At 44.9% G+C, this 19,641-nt stretch overlaps 1 protein-coding gene across 3 annotated transcripts; it reads left to right on the forward strand.

Annotated features, from left to right (window-relative positions):
* Positions 1-7,325: 7,325 nt before the first annotated feature.
* Positions 7,326-18,195, forward strand: LOC133243954 (liprin-alpha-1-like). Of its 3 annotated transcripts, none has more exons than XM_061410658.1 (3): positions 7,326-8,511; positions 8,734-8,938; positions 17,406-18,195. In XM_061410658.1, exons 1-3 carry the CDS (start codon positions 8,477-8,479, stop codon positions 17,457-17,459), a joined length of 294 nt encoding a protein of 97 aa, XP_061266642.1. In that variant the 5' UTR covers positions 7,326-8,476; the 3' UTR covers positions 17,460-18,195. The 3 variants fall into 3 exon arrangements, with proteins under 3 accessions (XP_061266642.1, XP_061266641.1, XP_061266640.1); XM_061410657.1 differs by lacking the exon at positions 17,406-18,195 and adding an exon at positions 9,585-10,052; XM_061410656.1 differs by lacking the exon at positions 17,406-18,195 and having other exon boundaries at positions 8,734-9,308.
* The last annotated feature ends 1,446 nt before the right edge of the window (positions 18,196-19,641 follow it).

Genomic DNA, 19,641 nt, shown 5'->3' on the forward strand with positions numbered 1-19,641 from the left:
GAATCCTCATCTTCTTGCTAGACTGAACTTGTATCAGTATGAGATGCTCCTTTTTATCACTAGTAATGCTTCTTTCTTTAGACACTATTTGACAGTGATATTGCCACATCAGTTTTCTGTCCTTGTTGGCCTGGGTATCTTTTAGGTTCACCTGTCTAAAAGATATTCCATCTTAACATGTAGCTCTGTGAAGAGTGTATAGTTTTCATTGGAATCAGTTTGACACTTTATCTTTTAATGAGAATATTGGCTCTGTTTATAATGTTGATATTCAATGTGTAGACACCATGTTGCTGTGTGTTTTCTGTTTGTCCCACCTAGTCTGTGTTCTTTGCTCTTGCCTTCTTTTAGAAGTATGAAGTGTTTCTCTGGTTCTGTGCTCCTCTGTCAGGTTGTTGGGTGCACATTCGCAGATACAGCGTGTGTTTTACATTCAAGTCTAACTTAGTACTTTTACTGCCTCCCTGACATGACTATTTCCTCCTTGTCACTGTTACACTTTAAACTGTTAGATATATTTTTGGCGTTAACATCATTGTTTTGAAGAGTTAATATTTACCCTCACAGTTACCTCATTGTTGGTCTTTACTTGTTTTTTATATTTCCATCAGAGACTACTTTTATTTTTCCCAAAGCACTGCCTTAATATTTTTTTTAGTTCATGTCTGTGGGTAATGAGTTGTCTCATTTCCATTTGCCCTAAAAGTATCTATTTCACTTTCACTTTTGAAGAGTGTTTTTGTTGGGTACAGAATTCCCGGTTGACAGTTATTTTTTTTTCAGCATTTTACAGATGCCAGTCCATTATCTTCTGACTTCCTTGTTCTTGGAAAGTCAGCTCTCAGTGTTGTTGTGCCTTTAAAAGCCACACCTTTCTTCCTCTGAGCGCTTGAACACTTTTCTTCTTGCCTTAGGCACACGCAGAGCTGTTGAAACCAATGTGTGGTTTTCATTTTTGAGTCAATGGTCTGATTCTTGAACCAACTCTTGCCACTGTCCCTGTCAGTCAGTTCAGTCGCTCCGTGTCTGACCCGTTGCAACCCCATGGACTGCAGCACGCCAGGCTTCCCTGTCCATCACCAACTCCTGGAACTTGCTCAAGCTCATGTCCATCGAGTCGGTGATGCTGTCCAACCACCTCATCCTCTGTCATCCCCTTCTCCTCCTGCCTTCAGTCTTCCCCATCATCAGGTTCTTTTCCAATGAGTCACTTCTTTGCATCAGGTGGCCAAAGTATTGGAGCTTCAGCATCAGTCTTTCCAATGAATATTCAGGGATGATTTGCATCAGGATTGACTGATTGGATCTCCTAGTACTCCATGGAGCTCTCAAGAGTCTTCTCCAAGTCCCCAGTTTAGAAGCATTGATTCTTTGGTGTTCTCCCTTCTTCATGGGCCAACTCTCATATCCATACATGACTACTGGAAAAACCATTGCTTTGACTCAATGAACCTTTGTTGGCAGAGTAATGTCTCTGCTTTTTAATATGCTGTCTAGGTTTGTCATAGGTTTCCTTCCGAGGAGCAAGCACCTTTTAATTTCACCATCTGCAGTAATTTTGGAGCCCAAGAAAATAAAGTTTGTCACTGTTTCCATTGTTGCCCCATTTATTTGCCACGAAGTGGTGGGGCCGGATGCCATGATCTTCATTTTTTGAATGTTGAGTTTTATGCCAGCTTTTTCACTCTCCCCTTTCACTTTCATTAAGAGGCTCTTTCGTTTCAACCCCTGGAGGCATTTCTTATTCCCCATTCTGTCTTTTCTCCACCATGAGGGTCCCCATTTATAGTTTTTAACAACGTAGTTTCCCAACAGGCTCCTTCAATATAGTCTATACTTTCTTCCTCTTATATATATATTTTAACCAATCCATCCTTCAGTTCACTGATCCTCTCTTCAGCCATGTCCAATCTGATGTTAAGCCCAGAGACTGAGGTCTTAAATTCAGTCACTGTTATTGTAAAGTTTGAGAGTCGGTTTTGATTCTCAGAAATTTTTCCTTTTGTCAAGTATATTTTTGAACAGGTGGCGCTTGCATCTGATACCTGTAGCATACCTCTGATATGCTGATATACATCTGATACCACTGGATCTGGTTCAGTTTTTTTTCTCTTGGTCCTGTTTTTTGTTACACCCTCTTTTGCTTTTTTGATTGCATGTTGGACATTATGTTTGGAAAACCCTAGAGGTTCTGAGTGATGCTGCCTTCTCCAGAGTTTCCTCTGACACAGACCTCCAGTGGGGACAGAGCTGTCTGTTCACTCAGGGCCTGAGGGACTTTAGGCTGGGGGGTCCTTGTAAGTTCAGTTCTCAGCAGCCTTCACCCACCTTCCCCCCCGACCCCAGGGAGGAGCTTTCCAGCATCTCCAGCGTCTGGAAGCCTGGGGTGCCTCCCAGGCCCCCCCTTCTCGGCAGGTTCCAAAGCCCACCGTCTGTCTGCTGAGCACCATGAGGTGACTGATACTCAGCATTCAGCCACTTGTGCAGAGTGTTGGGTACGTTTTCTGACATCTGGACTGACTCGTCAGGCCTGCGCTCGATTTTTTGTCTCCACAGCCCAAGGAACCGTCCAGAGCTGTGTTAGCCATCCCCCTCTACTTGACTTTTTCCCTGCCTTTTCTTCACGGAGTCTGCTTTGCTCAGATGCCCGAGGGAAGGAACGGCCCTCTCAGTCTCTAGCTCCCTCACTGGGCTTCCCTTTTGTTTAAAATCTTAGATTGTGGCTGCCTAAGGACCTCTTTTAAACCGTATTTAGCTTTTCTAGCTCTTGGTAGGCTGACCTACAAGCTGCTTGCATCTGTCACTGGAAGTGGAGACACCCTGGGGGTCTTCTGTCATCTGAAGCCACATGTAACAGTAACAGTAATTGTATAGATCAAGTTTATTTGATACTGGAGGAAACAAGAACCAGGTGTCCTTGCTTGGTACCCATGGTTGTGTTTCTGATCACAATCCCCAGCTTGCCCGGGCTGTTTCAGTGCCCCGTGAACTTGAGAAGGAGGTGGAGCAAGCAGCCCACACAGCCTGGAGACAGAGAAGCTGGTCTCCCCTCTTCTCTTGCCCCTGCCAGCCTAGGGCAGGCCTTGCAATGACGGGCTGCTGGTGGTGGAGGAGAAGGCTGAGGATGGAGGGGTTATGTGACCTGTACTCTGTGACATGGTCACATGTGGGTTTTCTTTTTCAGTTTGAAAAAATGACTGCTTTAAAAAAAGAAAAAAATGACTGCTTTTAGTCTTCCCTCCAGTTTCACTTTAAGGTGGAAAATGAAGATTTTATTCGTAAAGTTGAGCACAGAGACCTTATAGTCTTTTTGAAAGCAACAGTTGAGGTTTTAAAAACACATCTCAGAGAACTCCAGTAGATAAAGCCCCCAAAAGAAAACGTGTTCAGGGTGAACTGTGGGTGGGACCCCAAACTGTACTCTGTCTCTCCCAGAGTCTGTAATTGCTGAGATGGGTGGATATAGGACCCCAAGCACCCTGGGGACCAAGGTCCTCAAGTGACAGCAGAGGTCCGGGCTGAAACAGGAGCAGTGTGGAGAGCCGCAAGGGTGGGAGTGGGGCCAGGAGAGGGGTGAGAGACTCAGGCGGTGTCTGGGAGGCGCTGGCTGTCATGGCTCGAGGTAGGGACACCCCTGAACCTCCACCTTGCAGCCCCCATGGGGCAGAGTTTTCTGGCATCCCAGGGTTGAAGTTAAGAGGGCAAGTTCGCAGCAGGTTGAAAGAACCCCTGTACCCACTGTGGGTTCATTTTAAGTGTCTGGAGTGGGGTTGGTCAAGCCCTTGCTGAGCTCGAGTGAGGGAGTCAGTCAGGGAGGACTGAGCTCAGGGTGAGAGTGAGGGGCAGCTAGCGTGGTGAGTCCTCCTCAGCCGGGTGGGTTCTGGGGACGCCCTTGAGTTCATAGGTGCCCTTTCAGTAGCCTCACTGAAGGCTTGTTTGTGGCTTAAAGGGGGCAGAAGCCCACTTAGAAGATGTGCTCATGAAAGGTTGTTGTTGAATCACACGAATACACTGGGATTCTTAGCCCCCGGAGGAGAAGAATTCAATCCGGGGCCAGAGACGAGGCTTGATTGCTCAGAGCTTTTGTGTAATAAAGTTTTATTAAAGTATAAAGGAGATAGAGAAAGCTTCTGACATAGGCATCAGAAGGGGGCAGAAAGAGTACCCACTTGCTAGTGTTAACAATGAGGTTATATAATCCAAAGAATGTCTGGAGGTTGTAAAAACCTCATCAGACCTACTCCCATAATTTACATTTTAAGATAACACTGTCCTCAGGCAAGATACATCCTTGTAAAGACCAGGTCTACTCCCATAATTAACATTTTAAGATAACAGAAGGTTGAATCCAAAGACTGTCCTTAGGCAGGATACATTATTGTTATATAATCCTAAGGAATGTGGAGAAAGAAAAAACGTTTGTCCTTTCTTCCTCCTTGAGAATTCCAGACCCCTCTCTCCTTGGGGACCCCTAGACTCCCTACCAACCTGCCTAGGAAATGTCTCTCTCACTCATTCCCAGGGGTGGTGGTTTCTGAAGGAGTTTATACTGGTCGGTTCGACTGTGACCCAGTACCTTGCAGGCTCATGTTTGACAGGGGGCCTGAGCTGTGGGCACAGCCTTTCTTCTCCCAAACCCCACACTTACTTGTCATCTTTTTGGCAGCCCCTCCCCCCTCTCTGCACCCTTGATGGTGGGCCTGAGCCCAGCCCCCCTGTTACTACGGAGCCCCTTGTGACTGAGAGCGTTCCGATTTCGGGTTCCTGGGAGACGTGGTGGAGGCAGAGCCTTCGTGCCATTTCTCCTTGAGACAGCGGTGCTGGTGATCATAGTGTGAGAGCAGTGGTCATAGTGTGAATAGTGGTGGTTGTCGTGTGAGATCGGTGGTGATAGGTCAGGAGCCGAGGTATCCTACCATGAAACAACGGTTGCCCCCGAGTGGGGGGCTGCCCCCATCTGTGAGGATGGGTCGCAGAATGGCCCGCCTGTGGGCGTTATTCCAGTGCTGCAACCCCAAGGCAAAGGCCAAGACAAGGAAGAACGTGGCCTCGGCCCACGTCCTGGAAGCAGAGTGGCCTGAGGTGAGAGCAGCCAGGGGCTGGGCCCGTCAGATTGGCCCTCACCCGGCGAAGCATTGGGGTTGTGTTTCATTTTGTTAGCATGGCTGTGGGCCCTGCCAGCCAGGGTGTTTTGGCCTTAGTGGGCAGGATCGACCCCAGCAGTTTACCTTGTAAGAGGTTGTGCAGGTGCTGCATGGAGGATGGGCGGAGGCCCCTCAAGAAGGGAAACACTGGCTGGAGGAGTCACTGGGGCACGTGGACTGAGCTATCCAGTCAGTCCTTGAAGCAGAAAGGCTAAGCCCCTTAACGTCTCCCTTCTTCCAAAGAAAGGATATACTGGCTGGAGGAGTCTCTGGGGCATGAGGATCAAGCTAGAAAGTCAGTCCTTGAAGTAGAAAGGCTAAGCCCGTTAATGTCTCCCATCTTACAAAGCACAGACCAGTGCTTGCAGTATTTTAATGACGGGTACCTACTGCTTACGTGTATGACATACACCCTCATAGCTACACATGTCTACTACATGCCTCTTACAAGTGCTGGGCACTATTCTGGGTGCTGATCACTCAGTATGTAGTAAGGGATACGTAGCCCAGGATTTTTTAATTTCTGCAAAGAAAAAGAGAAGAACAAAAGACTCCGTGTGGTTCAATTTGAGCAAGTTCACCACGTGGATGGCCCTGCATGCACGCAAATTGTGGTAAACTACATATAACATAAATTTAACATTTTAACCAGTTGATTGAATGACTGGGTGGCTTCTGTGGAGTCAGGCTAACAGATGGCCTTGGGGTGCCATCTGCCTTTCTCCCAGAGGAACACTCCAAAGCTTGGTGGCCTTGTAGACCTTCCCTTTATTCTTCACTCTCCCCAGTGGCTCTAGGTCATTGGTCTGTGTATCTTTTAAGAATCTCTTTATCCACTTTGTTTTTAGGCTTATGTTTTGGAAAGCTTCTCAGACGTCCCTGGGTCTTGAGAAGGCAGGCTTGGATTCCATGTTCTCTCCTGCCGCATGCCTGCCAGGTCGAGGTGGAGGCCAAAGGCCGGTCTGAGTTGTCGTGGTCTGTGTGGGCTTGGGGTCAGTGGACCCCCTCTTCTCTGGAGGGCAAGAAGATCCTTTGTGTGGAGCCTGGAGAGACTTGACAGGGTCAGTCTTCACAGTCTTGCTCTCTTTTTAATTTATGTTTGCATTTAGTTTCTCCTTTAACTGTTTTCTAGGAGTTTCCAACTCCTAGTGAAGACCTCAAAAGGTACAAGGAGCAGCTTCTTAAAAGAGAAGATGAAATTGCTCAGCTAAAAGCCGAAAGAAGCAACACCATGGTCAGTAGGGGGATTCTCACGTGTTGACATTTGCCCCACGGGGGTCTCCGCTAGCCTCCATGTTGCTGTCTTTAAACTTTATCTGATTTTCAAGTCATTTTTCACATATTCCCACTGAGCAGACAAGGGTGGATCAGTTCGGGGTTCTCATACCTTGCTTCAAATTTATGATGAGAGCTAATGTAGTGTTGGAGAAGGCAATGACACCCCACTCCAGTATTCTTGCCTGGAAAATCCCATGGATGGAGGAGCCTGGTAAGCTGCAGACCATGGGGTCTCGAAGAGTCGGACGTTACTGAGTGACTTCACTTTCACTTTTTCCTTTCATGCATTGGAGAAGGAAATGGCAACCCACTCCATTGTTCTTGCCTGGAGAATCCCAGGGAGGGGAAGCCTGGTAGGCTGCAGATCATGGGATCGCACAGAGTCAGACACGACTGAAGCGACTTAGCAGCAACAGTAGCAGCAGTAGCAGCAGTAATTTATTTCTAGTATATTTGAGGGGGGAGTACTCTTAACTTAGATTTTTGTCCACACTACACTTTGTGTGGGATCTTAGTTCCCTCACTAGGGATTAAAACCTGTGTCCCCTGCAGAAGTGTGGAGTCTTAACTATTGGGCCCCTGGGGAAGTCCACTCTAACTTTAGACTGACCTGGCGGGATTCTGACATGCCTTAGTATGTTTCCGGCTATAGCATGAGGCTGAGAGGAGTTGTCGGCCTGGAATTCGAGCATGAGGTTGAAGGTGTTCCTTTGGCCCTGCCCTGCAGCTGCTGCTGGAGCACCTGGAGTGCCTGGTTTCCCGGTATGTACCATCCCTCCAGATGATGGTGGGCAAGCATCAGGCGCAGTCCCCAGCCGGCATGACCAGCGAGGTGTAGGTGCTCAGGGTGCTGAAATGGCTGTTTGAGCACCACAAGGCCCTGGACGAGAAGGTACCAGCCACCCAGCCGTTCTGGATTTGTACACTTGCTGCCTTGTTAGGTGGATGATGCACCTATTTATGTAACTAGTTGACTTTTGAGCTTCTTGAATTCTTGTATATACATTTTTTTTCTGTAAGAAGTCAGAGTTTTATATGGTTAAAAAGCGTTGCCTGCGTACATGCTCAGTCATGTCCGAATCTTTGCAACCCTGTGGACTGTAGCCCACCACGCTCCTCTTTTCATGGGGCTTCCCAGGCATGAATACTGGAGTGGGTGTCCATCTTCTACTCCAGGCAATCTTCCCGACCCAGGGATCGAACCTGCCCTCTTGCATTGGCAGGCAGAGTCTTTACTACTGAGCCACCTGGGAAACCCCCAGTTAAAAAGTATTAGTTGGCATGAAGGTCTCAAGATTTATTATATTCTGTATATCAACTTGCAGTTAAAAACTGGGTAATAGAATTAATTTAGGATAACATTTTGTTCTCTCAAACATAGAATTTAAAGCTATTAACAACCAGATTTTCTTAACGTTAAGATCAATGAGAGACATTATAGGTGTTCTGTGACAGTATCCATGTATTAGGGTGAGTACACACTAAGAAGTGTACTAACGTATATACACACATCAACACACAGTGACTCGGCCCCTCTTACTTGAGTTGAGAGTGCGATTACGAGTAGCACTCGAAAGGTGTAGTTTGTTAGAAGAATTAGGTGCCACACATAAAGAGGTAAGTTTGATCAGTCATTGTGTAATTTCCGTGAAGGGTTTGTCATTTGAATCCTTTCATTTTAAAAAAGAATGAAAGCTGTAGTGGTGGGCATCAGATGTTATTTGTCATTCTGATTGAGGACCCGCCCTCCTGGGTTATTTTAATGACTAGTAAACCAGACTTGTGGCTCAGAGCTTCAGGATCTCTTAAGTACCCCTTTTTCCAGCAGAAGACAAATTCTGACTCTAATCAGCTGGTGGTATTCGGGATGGATGGCATCACCATGTATTTTCTTTTTATGTTGCGTTTTCAGTTTAGACTTGAATTTTTCCAGGTCTTTTGCTGTCTTTACTTATTTCTTTACTCTGATTCAATTTTTTGGTTTTAGCAGATGATTCTTAAAGAGGAGAATAACCAGGAAAAGATACTAACACACGGGGTGCTTGGTGTAAATCATGAGCAAGAAAACATGCCAAGCGCCAATGGAAAGGCAAGTCCTTGGTCTCGCTCTCTGTCTGGTTCTTGTCTTACCATCCAGTCTGTGTGGGGCTGTCGGGACCTCTCACCAGCATACCATGTAGGTCTGAGTGGTGGTGAGGGTCTTGTGAGCTCCCAGAGTGCAGAAGGCAGTTTTGACCTCACCAATTGCCCAGAAGTGCTGTGTTCCCTCCCTCTCAAAACAAGTGTGTCTAAGGCTTCCTTTCCCCCGTAGAGACCCTCTAAGCCACGAGGAAGACCTGGCTAAAGTGACCGACCTCCAGGAAGTCATAGACAAGCAGGAGCAGAGCCAGATGGAGAAGCACCTGGCAGCCCTCTCTGCCCACGTGACAGAGCTGAAGGAGGACCTGGACACGGCCAGGAAGGACCTCCTCAAGTCCGAGGACGTTAACAGGAAACTGCAGTGGGATGTCCGTGAAGTGAGTGACGGTGGCTGTGTCTGTTGTCCTGAGGTGGACTGTGGGTCTCTTGTTCTCCCGGTGATCACAGCCTTGGCATGGCTGTGTGAGCAAGAGCAGAGCTCCGGCAAGACCGCAACTGGCTGCCTCCCCGCCTTTGCGTTGAGATCTCTGGGGTAGAAGAGGCCTGGTCCAGGCGGTCCGTTGGGAGTGAACCAACATTAGGGCAGCCCTGGCGCTGTGCTGCACCCTGGGTGTGGACTCCTCATTTCTACAAGTTCTAGGGTGCCCAGTGTGTTCCTTTTTAAAAAATTCATTCATTCACTTATTGGTGTATAGTTGCTTTACACTGCTGTGTCAATTTCTGCTATACAGTAAAGTGAATCAGACATCTATCTATCTATCTATCTATCTATCTATCTATCTATGTATCTCCCTCTCTTTTAGATTTCCTGCCCATTTACTTCACCACAGAGCACTGAGTAGACTTCCCTGTGCTGTGCACTAGGTCCTTACTCATTGACTTTATGTGTAGTATCAGTGCTGTATATATGTCAACCCGAGTCTCCCAGTTCATCCTCCCCCTAGCCCCCCCCCCCCCCCCCCCGCAACTCCCTTTGTCAAATGTGTTCCTGATGATGCTGAAATTTCCTTCTGATTTACTCAGGCGAGTCTGGTGACATCTGTGGAGCCCGTTCTCCCAGAGAGATGGGAGCATGCTGTGTGGACTCTGCTGAGGCAGCTTGCCTGGCCATCTTCTCTAGTTTTCTGAGGTTCCGCTCCTTGGAGGGATGTGTGACAGTGATACCGGCAGTCAGACAAGTTGAGTGGCATTTGCTCACCCTCAGATCCTCAGGCCCAAGTTGTGTAACCATGTGGAATCATGATGTTTCTGGCGGTCGTGTCTGCGGGTGTCATGATTTATGAGAAACTACCTTAACGGTTACTGTGAAAACAGAAGAGTGCTGGGGGTTCAGGCCTCCTCCTGTGAGCCTCACCTCTCCTCTGTTCACAGACAGACAGCGCCCACCCTGCCCACCCCTCCCCCATGAGACCATCTCAGAGAGAACCCCTCCAACATGTGGTACACCAAGTGTCCTTGTTTAGTAGCTTGGTATGAGTAATTCTGTGTGAGAACTCAAAACAGAATATTTGCACAGGTTTATATCAGCTATTCACATTACTCTTTGGCAACAGGAGATTAGGTGGCAGAGTTTAATACGTACAGAATTCTGGAAAAAGCGTTTTTCAGACCTTTCACTTTTAATGTTAGGACTTTGCCCACATTGGTTACCTAATGACCAGGGAGGGACCTGAAATGGATTTTAAACTGGGCCACAGGAGTTGTACCAGCAGCAAGTTCTGGTCCTGGTTTGAGCGTTTCATACACGTGGTGTAACTCTGCTTTAGAAGATCTAGGCTTGAGAAATCTGCGCCCAGTTGTGTTACACTTTGATCTGCTTGCCTCATTCACAAGCCAGGTGATTCCTCCCACCATAGTCAACGAAAAGTCATGTCTCAGTCTCCATTCATGTAAAAAAGACTACAGGTTATTAACCTTCTGTGACTCTTAAGAAATAGCAGTGTCACAGTCTGTCAGGCCCCTCAAATGAATACACCCATATATCAACTGGTCGCCCCCCCCCCCCGCCCCCCCAGTTCCAAATCTCCGCCTGTGTTTTTGAGTGTTGTCAATCCTGTGACTACCACTCCGTGGTACCAAGTTTGACCCTAAGGAACAATGTTTGTCTCTTCTCTCTCACTGGCCAAGCTACAGACACCCAGTCATACTGTCCACACACCAGACAGGCCCTTGTCACACTCGACAGCGCTGAGGGGAGCTGCTCGGGGGAGTGGCCTGCCCGTGGTGGAAGGGAGCCCCTCGTAGCCTTGTCTGGTCCAGTTCGGCTCTCAGGGTTTCCAGGTTTAGAATCAGCTGGTGCTATGAAACAGCAAATGACACAGCCTGCACTGCTTGCTTTCAGGATGTAAAATGACTTGCACGAAAATGTACAGAACAGGTTACAGGAGTAGTTATCAACTCCGAATATTTTAATTATGAGAAAATATTCTCTAAGTGTCCCATAGCAAATAGAAGCACTCAGAACAATATTAAACCCTATAAACCATAATGAATAAGAAGTTCCATCTCAGGTGTAGAAAAGCTTCTGGAGGAAACATGGCAAGCCATTAACAATGATGAAGTCTGTAGAGAGAAGCTGGACTTGGGGCGGGGGTTCGGGTAGGGGGGCAGGACTCACTCTATTGCCCTCGCTCCTCTCATTGCTTTAAACTGTATCCATGGAGCTCACCTGCATTCCTCACATTCATTCCTCTACACCCCACTTCACTTCTTCACGGGGTAAAACAAGTCAAACAGGCCAAGTTTCTGAGTCACTTGACTCAACCTGGCAGCTGTGTGCTGTCGGCCATGGCAGTCACTCGCCTCCTGCAGCCCCTGAGCACGTGAGACAGGCTGGTGCAAACCTCGATGTGGAAATCACACAGGATTTCAAGACTTGCAGTGAAAAAAGGACGTCAAATAGCCTGTTGGTTTTTAGGAAAGTTTAGATTGCATATGTGGCTCATATTATCTTTCTAATGGACAGCACAGTCCACGTGAAAGGCTCACGCTTTGTCTCAGCTTTCGGGTGAACCCAGAAAGGATTACTCAGAATTCTGAACCACACACAATGGCCACACAGTCTAAATCCATCTATAATGCAAACACATTTAGTGTTCAAAACCAGATATGCTATACGTGTTACAGCAGTGGATTAGCCCTAAGGAAAATGTAATTCGATGTCTGCTAAGCATCTTTAGTGACTGGAACAACAAACCCAGCTCAATTCAGCTCTTAACAAATTTCTAAACGATTTAGAGATTTAAGTAGCTTGTTGTTTTGCATTTCTTCTAATTGCTTTTTAGCATTTTCTGCTTCCCATAGGAGAGCATTCTGAAAAAGATACAAACAGCTTTAGTGTCAATTCTTACAGACATTGCATGGACTGCAGGATGGCTACTCTTCTGTCTGAAAGCATAAAGCACCTCGGGATGAGTGGCAGACCTCGCGCCCAGAGTGAAGTGCCAGCACGAGGCTGGATGACAACTTTTAACACGAACTTATACACAGACAATCTCCTCCTTCCCTGACTGATCACTTAGATACAAGGAGGCCAGGAGAAGTGAAACTGCTTTATACTTGCTTTTAGCTTTTTGCAGTTCAGTGGTCACTCAGGAAACTGGCGCAGGTTTCACATGCCAAATTCAAGCCTGAGACAAAACTATCCCCACCTCAGGGCCAGCCCACAGGTCAGGGTGAAGTGAGGGGACCACACTGTGTGGTCTCTAGTGAGGTGTGTGTTTCATCTTGGGTTTTGTGGGGGGGAAAACGTGCCACAGAACTTGTAGTGACCATTGGTCTCTCTCAGACAAGTGTTGCCCAAACGCCAACCTCAGGGAAGGTTCTGGGCCTCGCCTTTAGGGCACTGGTGCAGCTGGGACAGGTTTTCACCGAACCTGAACCAGAGTGTTGCCCACTGAGCTGCTCTGGTGGAGGTTCTCAGCCATTTTTCAAAGGAAATGAAAAGAGAGAACGCTGGAGTTGGAATATGAGAATACTTGCTTTTAGTTGATTCAGTCTTTTCTATCACTTTATGTAAAAGATCCTGAACTAAACTTATCGATTAGACTGTGTCAGGCCTTAGCTTAGCTGCATCATGCGGGATTCCTTTGTCGTGGTTGCCACGTGGTCTGTGGGATCTTAGCTCCCCAATCAGCCATCGAACCTGTGTCCCTGACCTTGCAAGGCAGACTCTCAGTCACTGGACTGCCAGCAAAGCCCCAGAAATAAACTTCTAAGAAAGAAACGAAAGGGTGAGGGTGGACCTAGAAGAAAGTTCTAGCATGGTGGCTGGTAACACTGGGGCCATCAGTGGATCCGGCTCTCTGAGGCTTTCTGTAAAGGTTGCAGGCACACATCTATGTCTGTTCCTTTACACACTGCCTGTGGATGCTGTCACGCTTATTCACTAGCATGAAATGCTGCTACTCAATTATTCATACCAGTAAAGACATTCACTCTGGGGCCCTCTATGGGAAGAGTTTTCCAACTCCTATCCTGGAGATTTCCCCCCCACACACACAGACCAGGCCAGGCCAGGCCAGATGCGCCTCTTTCTAAAGAGGCCGTGGGGCTGGCTCACCTTATCCTCCAAAGCTGCCATTCTCTCCTTCAGATGAAGCTGAAGCTTCTCATCTGATTCGGATAGAAGCTTATCCACGGTATCTGATAAGTGTTTATTGTGCTCTTCATTTTTAATCTGTGCATTGCCTAATACAGGAAAAACAAAAACTCAGAAACTTCAAGAGCAAGTACGGTCTTTCTTTTAAAACACCAGGGAGCCGCGATGTGAGCGGCCTATGTCCTGGTTCCCGAGGCGGTCCCCTCCCATGGCCACCTCTGGTGGGCTCTTAAGCATCACCAGAGCAGACAGGCAGGTGCAGAGGGAGGCAGGGACTTCACTTGTCAAAGGTCACTCCCAACGCTTCTCTTTGGCAGAGGACCTGATAGGCCTTACTGTCACCAGACATTACTCATCGCAGGGGCTTGGGGAGCAAGCAGATTTACACTCAGAAACAAGCAGACTTTAAAGGGGATCGGCTTACACACATGTTGGTGGAGGAATTTCCCAGTATACAAACAGAATCTTGAGTCTGGATTAAGGGGGTAAAATGAATTCAATTTATAAAGCAAAAGGTGAGAAAATTCATTTTGGAAAAAAAGCCAGTGGAGATAGGCTTTCACATATTTTTTCTTTACATGCAGCATCACTTGAATTCTTTGTAATAATTGCTGTTGTTCAGTTGCTCAGTCGTGCCTGACCCTTTGTGACCCCATGGACTGCAGCATGCCAGGCTTCCCTGTCCTTCACTATTTCCCAGAAGTTGCTCAAACTCATGTCCATCGAGTCAGTGATGCCATCCAACCATCGCGTCCTCTGTCGCACCTTCTCCTCCTGCCTTTGCTCTTTCCCAGCATCAGGATCTTTTCCAAGGAGTGTGTTCTTCGCATCAGGTGCCCAAGTATTGAATCTTCAGCCACAGCATCAGTCCTTCCAATGAATATTCAAGACTGATTTCCTTTAGGATTCATTGGTTTGATTGCCATACAGTCCAGGGGACTCTCAAGAGTCTTTTCCAACACCTCAGTTGAAAAGCATCAATTCTTTGATGCTCAGCCTTCTTCACGGTCCAACTTCACATCTGTACATGACTACTGGAAAATCTGTTTCTTTAAGTAGGTGGACAAATATGGCAAAATAATGATCTTAGTTTTTTTCTTTAATGTTCAGTTTCAAGCCATCTTTTTCACTCTTTTTCACCTTCATCAAGAGGCTCTTCATCAAGGTCCTCATGGCTTTCTGTCATAAGGGTGGTGTCATCTGCATATCTGAGGTTATTAATATTTCTCCTGATAATCTTGATTCTAGCTTTTTCTTCATCCAGTCCAGCATTTCTCATGATGTACTCTGGATATAAGTTAAATAAGGAGGACAATAATATACAGCCTTGACTTACTCCTTTCCCGATTTTGAACCAGTCTGTTGTTCCATATCCAGTTCTAAATGTTGCTTCTTGACCTGCATACAAATTTCTTAGGAGGCAGGTCAGGTGGTCTGGTATTCCCATCTCTCGATGAATTTTCTACAGTTTTTTTTTTTTTTTTTTTTTGTGATACACACAGTCAAAGGCTCTGGTGTAGTCAATTAAGCAGAAGTATGTGCTTTTCTGTAACTCTCTTGCTTTTTCAATGACCCAATGTATGTTGGAAATTTGATCTCTGATTCCTCTGCCTTTTCTAAATCCAGCTTGAACATCTGGAAGTTCATAGTTCACATACTATTGAAACCTGCCTTGGAGAATTTTGAGCATTACTTTGCTACCTTCTGAGATGAATGCAATTGTGCAGTAGTTTGAGCATTCTTTGGCATTGCCTTTCTTTGGGATTGGAATGAAAATGGACCTTTTCCAGTCTGGTGGCCACTGCTGAGTTTTCCAAATTTGCTGGCATATTGAGTTCAGCACTTTCACAGCATTGTCTTTCAGGATTTGAAATAGCTCAACTGGAATTCCATCACCTCCACTAGCTTTGTTCGTAGTGATGCTTCCTAAGGCCCACTTGACTTCACATTCCAGAATGTCTGGCTCTAGGTGAGTGATTACACCATCGTGAATATCTTGGTTGTGAAGATCTTTTTTGTACAGTTCTTCTGTGTATTCTTGCCACCTCTTCTTAATGTCTTCTGCTTTTGTTAGGTCCATGCCATGTCTGTCCTTTATTGTGCTATCTTTGCAGGAAAAGTTCCCTTGGTGTCTCTAATTTTCTTGGAGAGATCTCTAGTCTTTCCCATTCTATTGCTTTCCTCTATTTCTTTGGATTGATCACTGAGGAAGGCTTTCTTATCTCTCCTTGCTATTCTTTGGGACTCTGCATTCAAATGGGTATATCTTTCCCTTTCTCCTTTGCCTTTTGCTTCTCTTCTTTTCACAGCTATTTGTGTGGCCTCCTCAGAAAACCATTTTGCCTTTTTTGCATTTCTTTTTCTGGGGGGATGGTCTTGATTACTGCTTCCTGTACAATGTCACCAACTTCCGCCCATAGTTCTTCAGGCACTCTATCAGATGTATTCCCTTGAATCTCTTTATCACTTCCACTACATAATTGTAAGGGATTTGATTTAGGTCATACCTGAATTGTCTAGTAGTTTTCCCCACTTTCTTCAATAGAAGTCTGAATTTAGCAATAAAGAGTTCATGATCTGAGCCACAGTCAGCTTCCAGTCTTGTTTTTGCTGACTGTATAGAGCTTCTCTATCTTTGGCTGCAAAGAGTATAATCTGTCTGATTGCGGTGTTGACCATCTGGTGATGTCCATGTGTAGAGTCTTCTCTTGTGTTGTTGGAAGAGGGTGTTTGCTATGACCAATGTGTTCTCCTGGCAAAACTCTATTAGTCTTTGCCCTGCTTCATTCTGTACACCAAGGCTAAATTTGCTGTTACTCCAGCTATTTCTTGACAAATTAAGGTGTGTGAATGTAAAGTCACTTCATTCGTGTCCCACTCTGTGCAACCCTATGTGCTGTAGCCTGCCAGTCTCCTCTGTCCAGGTATTCTCCAGGCAAGAACAATGGAGTGGATTGCCATGCCCTCCTCCAGGGGATCTTCCTGGCCCACATAATGGCACCTGTGAAGCTGCACAAATTAGGGGAGGTCATATGTATTTTCATTTTGTAATCTATGGCTTTGTACTATTAAAAGACTCTTAGTTCTTGGAGGATCTCTTCAGTATTGAAATGTTGCTGCGATGAGCTGTGACAGATGCCAGGATTCTTGGCCTCTGGAGGAAAGGAATTCGATCCAGGGCCAGTGATGAGGCTTGATTGCTCAGAGCTTTTTATGTAATAAAGTTTTATTAAAGTATAAAAGAGATAGAGCAAGCTTCTGATATATGTCAGGAGCCACCACGAGAGATCCCAACCATGACAAACGTCATGTGGAGAGGACCTGACAGACAAAAGAGGAACAGGACTCCAGCGATTCCCTGGATCTGCTCCAGCATCTACCCCAAAACTAAAATCTGTCTGTCTACTGTTTATTATATTATGCTTTTCACCAACTTTTTGACATTTATAGGGGGCTATCCCTGACCACCTTTTTCTGAAACAAATCAACTTAGGGCTCTAGTTACTAAGTCTCCTGGGCTTGAAAGGAACATTTTTACTTTAACCCCTCTGTTACTATTTTAGCTTGTTTGGCAGGTTTATCCACATTCTTACAACTAATGCACATGATTGTTCACAACACCCCAAGCATAACGTTCGAGCGATAAAAAAGCTTTATTAAAATAATACTGCATTGTTGAGCCAATGTTTGCTGCCAAGTTTCCTTGTCCTTTACCCAATGTGCGCCTGGGAGTACATTAACAAAAATAGTTGGTATGCAAGAAAAACAAGCAGTAGCCTTGGCATTAGCAACATAAAACCCTTGAGTTAGCAAGTTCTTTCTTTGTTGTAACCCACTGTGCCTTTGTTCCATAAGAATGTATCTCTGTTTCTTGAGGGGGACTGCAGACTAAAAAGATAAAGGGAAAACAGGTTTTCTGGGTGACCAACCTTTATCAAGAAAAAGTTACAAAATGTTAACAGGCCGCAGGGTCAGAAAATGGTGTGCACAACATAAGACCCTTGTTTATAAAAAGCTATGCAAAAAATGTCCTGCTTTTGATAAAGGTGAAACTGATGTAATGTTGAGCTGACTCTATATAACTCTGTATCTTTCACTTCTGGAAATGTGTAACTTAGGGTATAAAAGCTCCTTTTGAAAATAAAGCTACAGACCCAGCTTCATCACAGCTTGGTCTCCCTGTGTCATTTTTTTTTTTTTTTTTTTTCCTTTTCACTATTTTTTTCTCTCCGTTCTTTTTTTAGAATGACTACTTAAAACACAGGGGCTATCTGTTCACTTTTTGCCTGGGCTTGTAAGACCCAATCGGGAAGGCGCCCTGTGTCTTCACCGGGGAGAGGGCATCCTGCGTCCTAACACCACCTGAGAGGGAGCCTGTGGACTCCGTGAACAGAACAAGTTCTGTGTCAGGAACTTTATTGGCTTTCTGTGTAAACCAAGGAAGATTAAACCTATTTTTTCCCCTTTTATCTATCTTCTTTACTTTCTCTATTTGCCAATGCCGTTCTCCTGAGGGAATCCCTGGATCCAACTGGGGCTGGACCCCGCTAAGTGGCACCCAAAACAGGGTCCTGAAGGTAAGTCTCCCCCATTGTACAGTTTTTCGGATGGCTAGGACCCCACTCAGGATGGCACAGACCCCCCTGCATAAAATAGGTAAAGTAAAAAACAGTGGGAAGTAAAAATCTTTTCGACAAAGAGGTAAAAATGATAATTTTCTGACACGGGTAACAATGAGTCAAAAGAACAACAACTCTTTATAGGAGTAATCTTACAACTGTTAAACAAAAGAGGAATTAAGTTTAAGAAAGCTAATGTTCAATATTTTTTACATTTGTACAAGAGCATTGTCCTTGGTTTACAGAAGAGAGCACTGTTAACCTAGATATCTGGGAAAAGGTAGGGAAGCCCCTAAAAACTTATTACACTTTACATGGCCCAGAAAAGGTCCCCACTGACACCTTTTCTCTATGAAATATGATTAGAGACGCTTTAGATCCTGCTCATGAATCTGGTTAATCCACTACATTAATTGCCAACATGACTTAGTAATAAAATATATAAATAATTTACATTAATTTATTAAAATGTATTAATATTATTTTGTAATTAAATAATATATTTTTAATATTGATAAATGTTTGTGTAATATAATATATAAATGTATTACATTTATTAAATAATGCTATTATTACATTATTATAATATGTATTATATATATTAATTATACTTATGTATATACATATACATTATATATGATTAATATTTAATATTAGCTATGAATTACATTGTAATTATTTACATTACATAAATAGTATTACAAAAATGTATTGTAAATACTTACATTTACAATATATTACTTTAATTAATTAAAATGTACAATTATATAAATACATATGTTTATTGATGACAATGCATACATAATTATAAATTATTAATAAAAACAATTTGTTAATTGTTTATAATTAATATACTTCACCTCAAGATGAAAAAGATTTAAAAGAGGCAGCAGCCCAATACCATTCTAATGAAGATTGGTCTTTTTTAGCTAAAATTGCTCCTAAGAGCTTAAGAGAAACATCCCCAATCAGACCATCTGTAAGATTCAGTCACCAAACAGTTAAAAGATCTCCGGAACAGGGAAAGAGAAACGTGGGCCAAAAAGTGTTCCTGTAGATGCTTTTGCTCTGTGGAATGTGATTAGAAATGTCCTGGACCCCCGTCATGAGGCTGTTAGATGGCCTGTGGGGGAGGCTATGGTGGTGGATGGTGGTGGGTCTTGACTTTCTGCGCAGATCATATTTTTCTGCCATTGATGAAGAAAAGGAGGGAGACTGTGCTCTACTTCCTGAGAAAGGAGGGGACTTATAGGGCACTGCAGCCGGGCACCCTGGCGATCCCCCTCCCCCTCTGCGCAAACCAAAAACTTATCCACCACTTTCTGATTTAAGGCGATTGCCACCTCCGTTTGCACCTCCCAGGGCCCTCCCGATCTCTGAATCAGGAGGCACCTAACAAGTCAAGAGTCTTCGGAATAGTGTTTTATGTAGTGGTATCCGAGCCAATAATGAAACTTGTAACAGTAGTGGCCTGGATTCTTCAACAACAACAAAAAAAATGATAATAATCCTGGCTTTAAAATCTGTCTTATCTCCTGGTAGGCCTTATCACACCTCATCACTGGACCTGGCTTTTTTCCCTCAGGCTTTCCTAGGTATTCTTGCTCATTTTTCATGTGAAACTTAGAATCAGTTTATCCTGAAAATCAGTCTGAATGGCTGTTAATTAGGATTGCATTAGATGTTAGACTAATGAGAAGTGACATGTATATGACATTCAATCTGATCATTAAGAACACTGCGTGTCTTCACAATGACCCAAGTGCTTGCATGTGTGTAGTTTCCTCCAGATGGTGTTGAAGTTTCCTTTATATTCCCTCTGGAAACACTGGGCATCTATACTGGAGATGCGGCATGAATG

The sequence above is a fragment of the Bos javanicus genome, unplaced genomic scaffold (assembly GCF_032452875.1).
Source record: "Bos javanicus breed banteng unplaced genomic scaffold, ARS-OSU_banteng_1.0 tig00001692_1, whole genome shotgun sequence".
In the NCBI taxonomy this organism is placed as follows: Eukaryota; Metazoa; Chordata; class Mammalia; order Artiodactyla; family Bovidae; genus Bos; species Bos javanicus.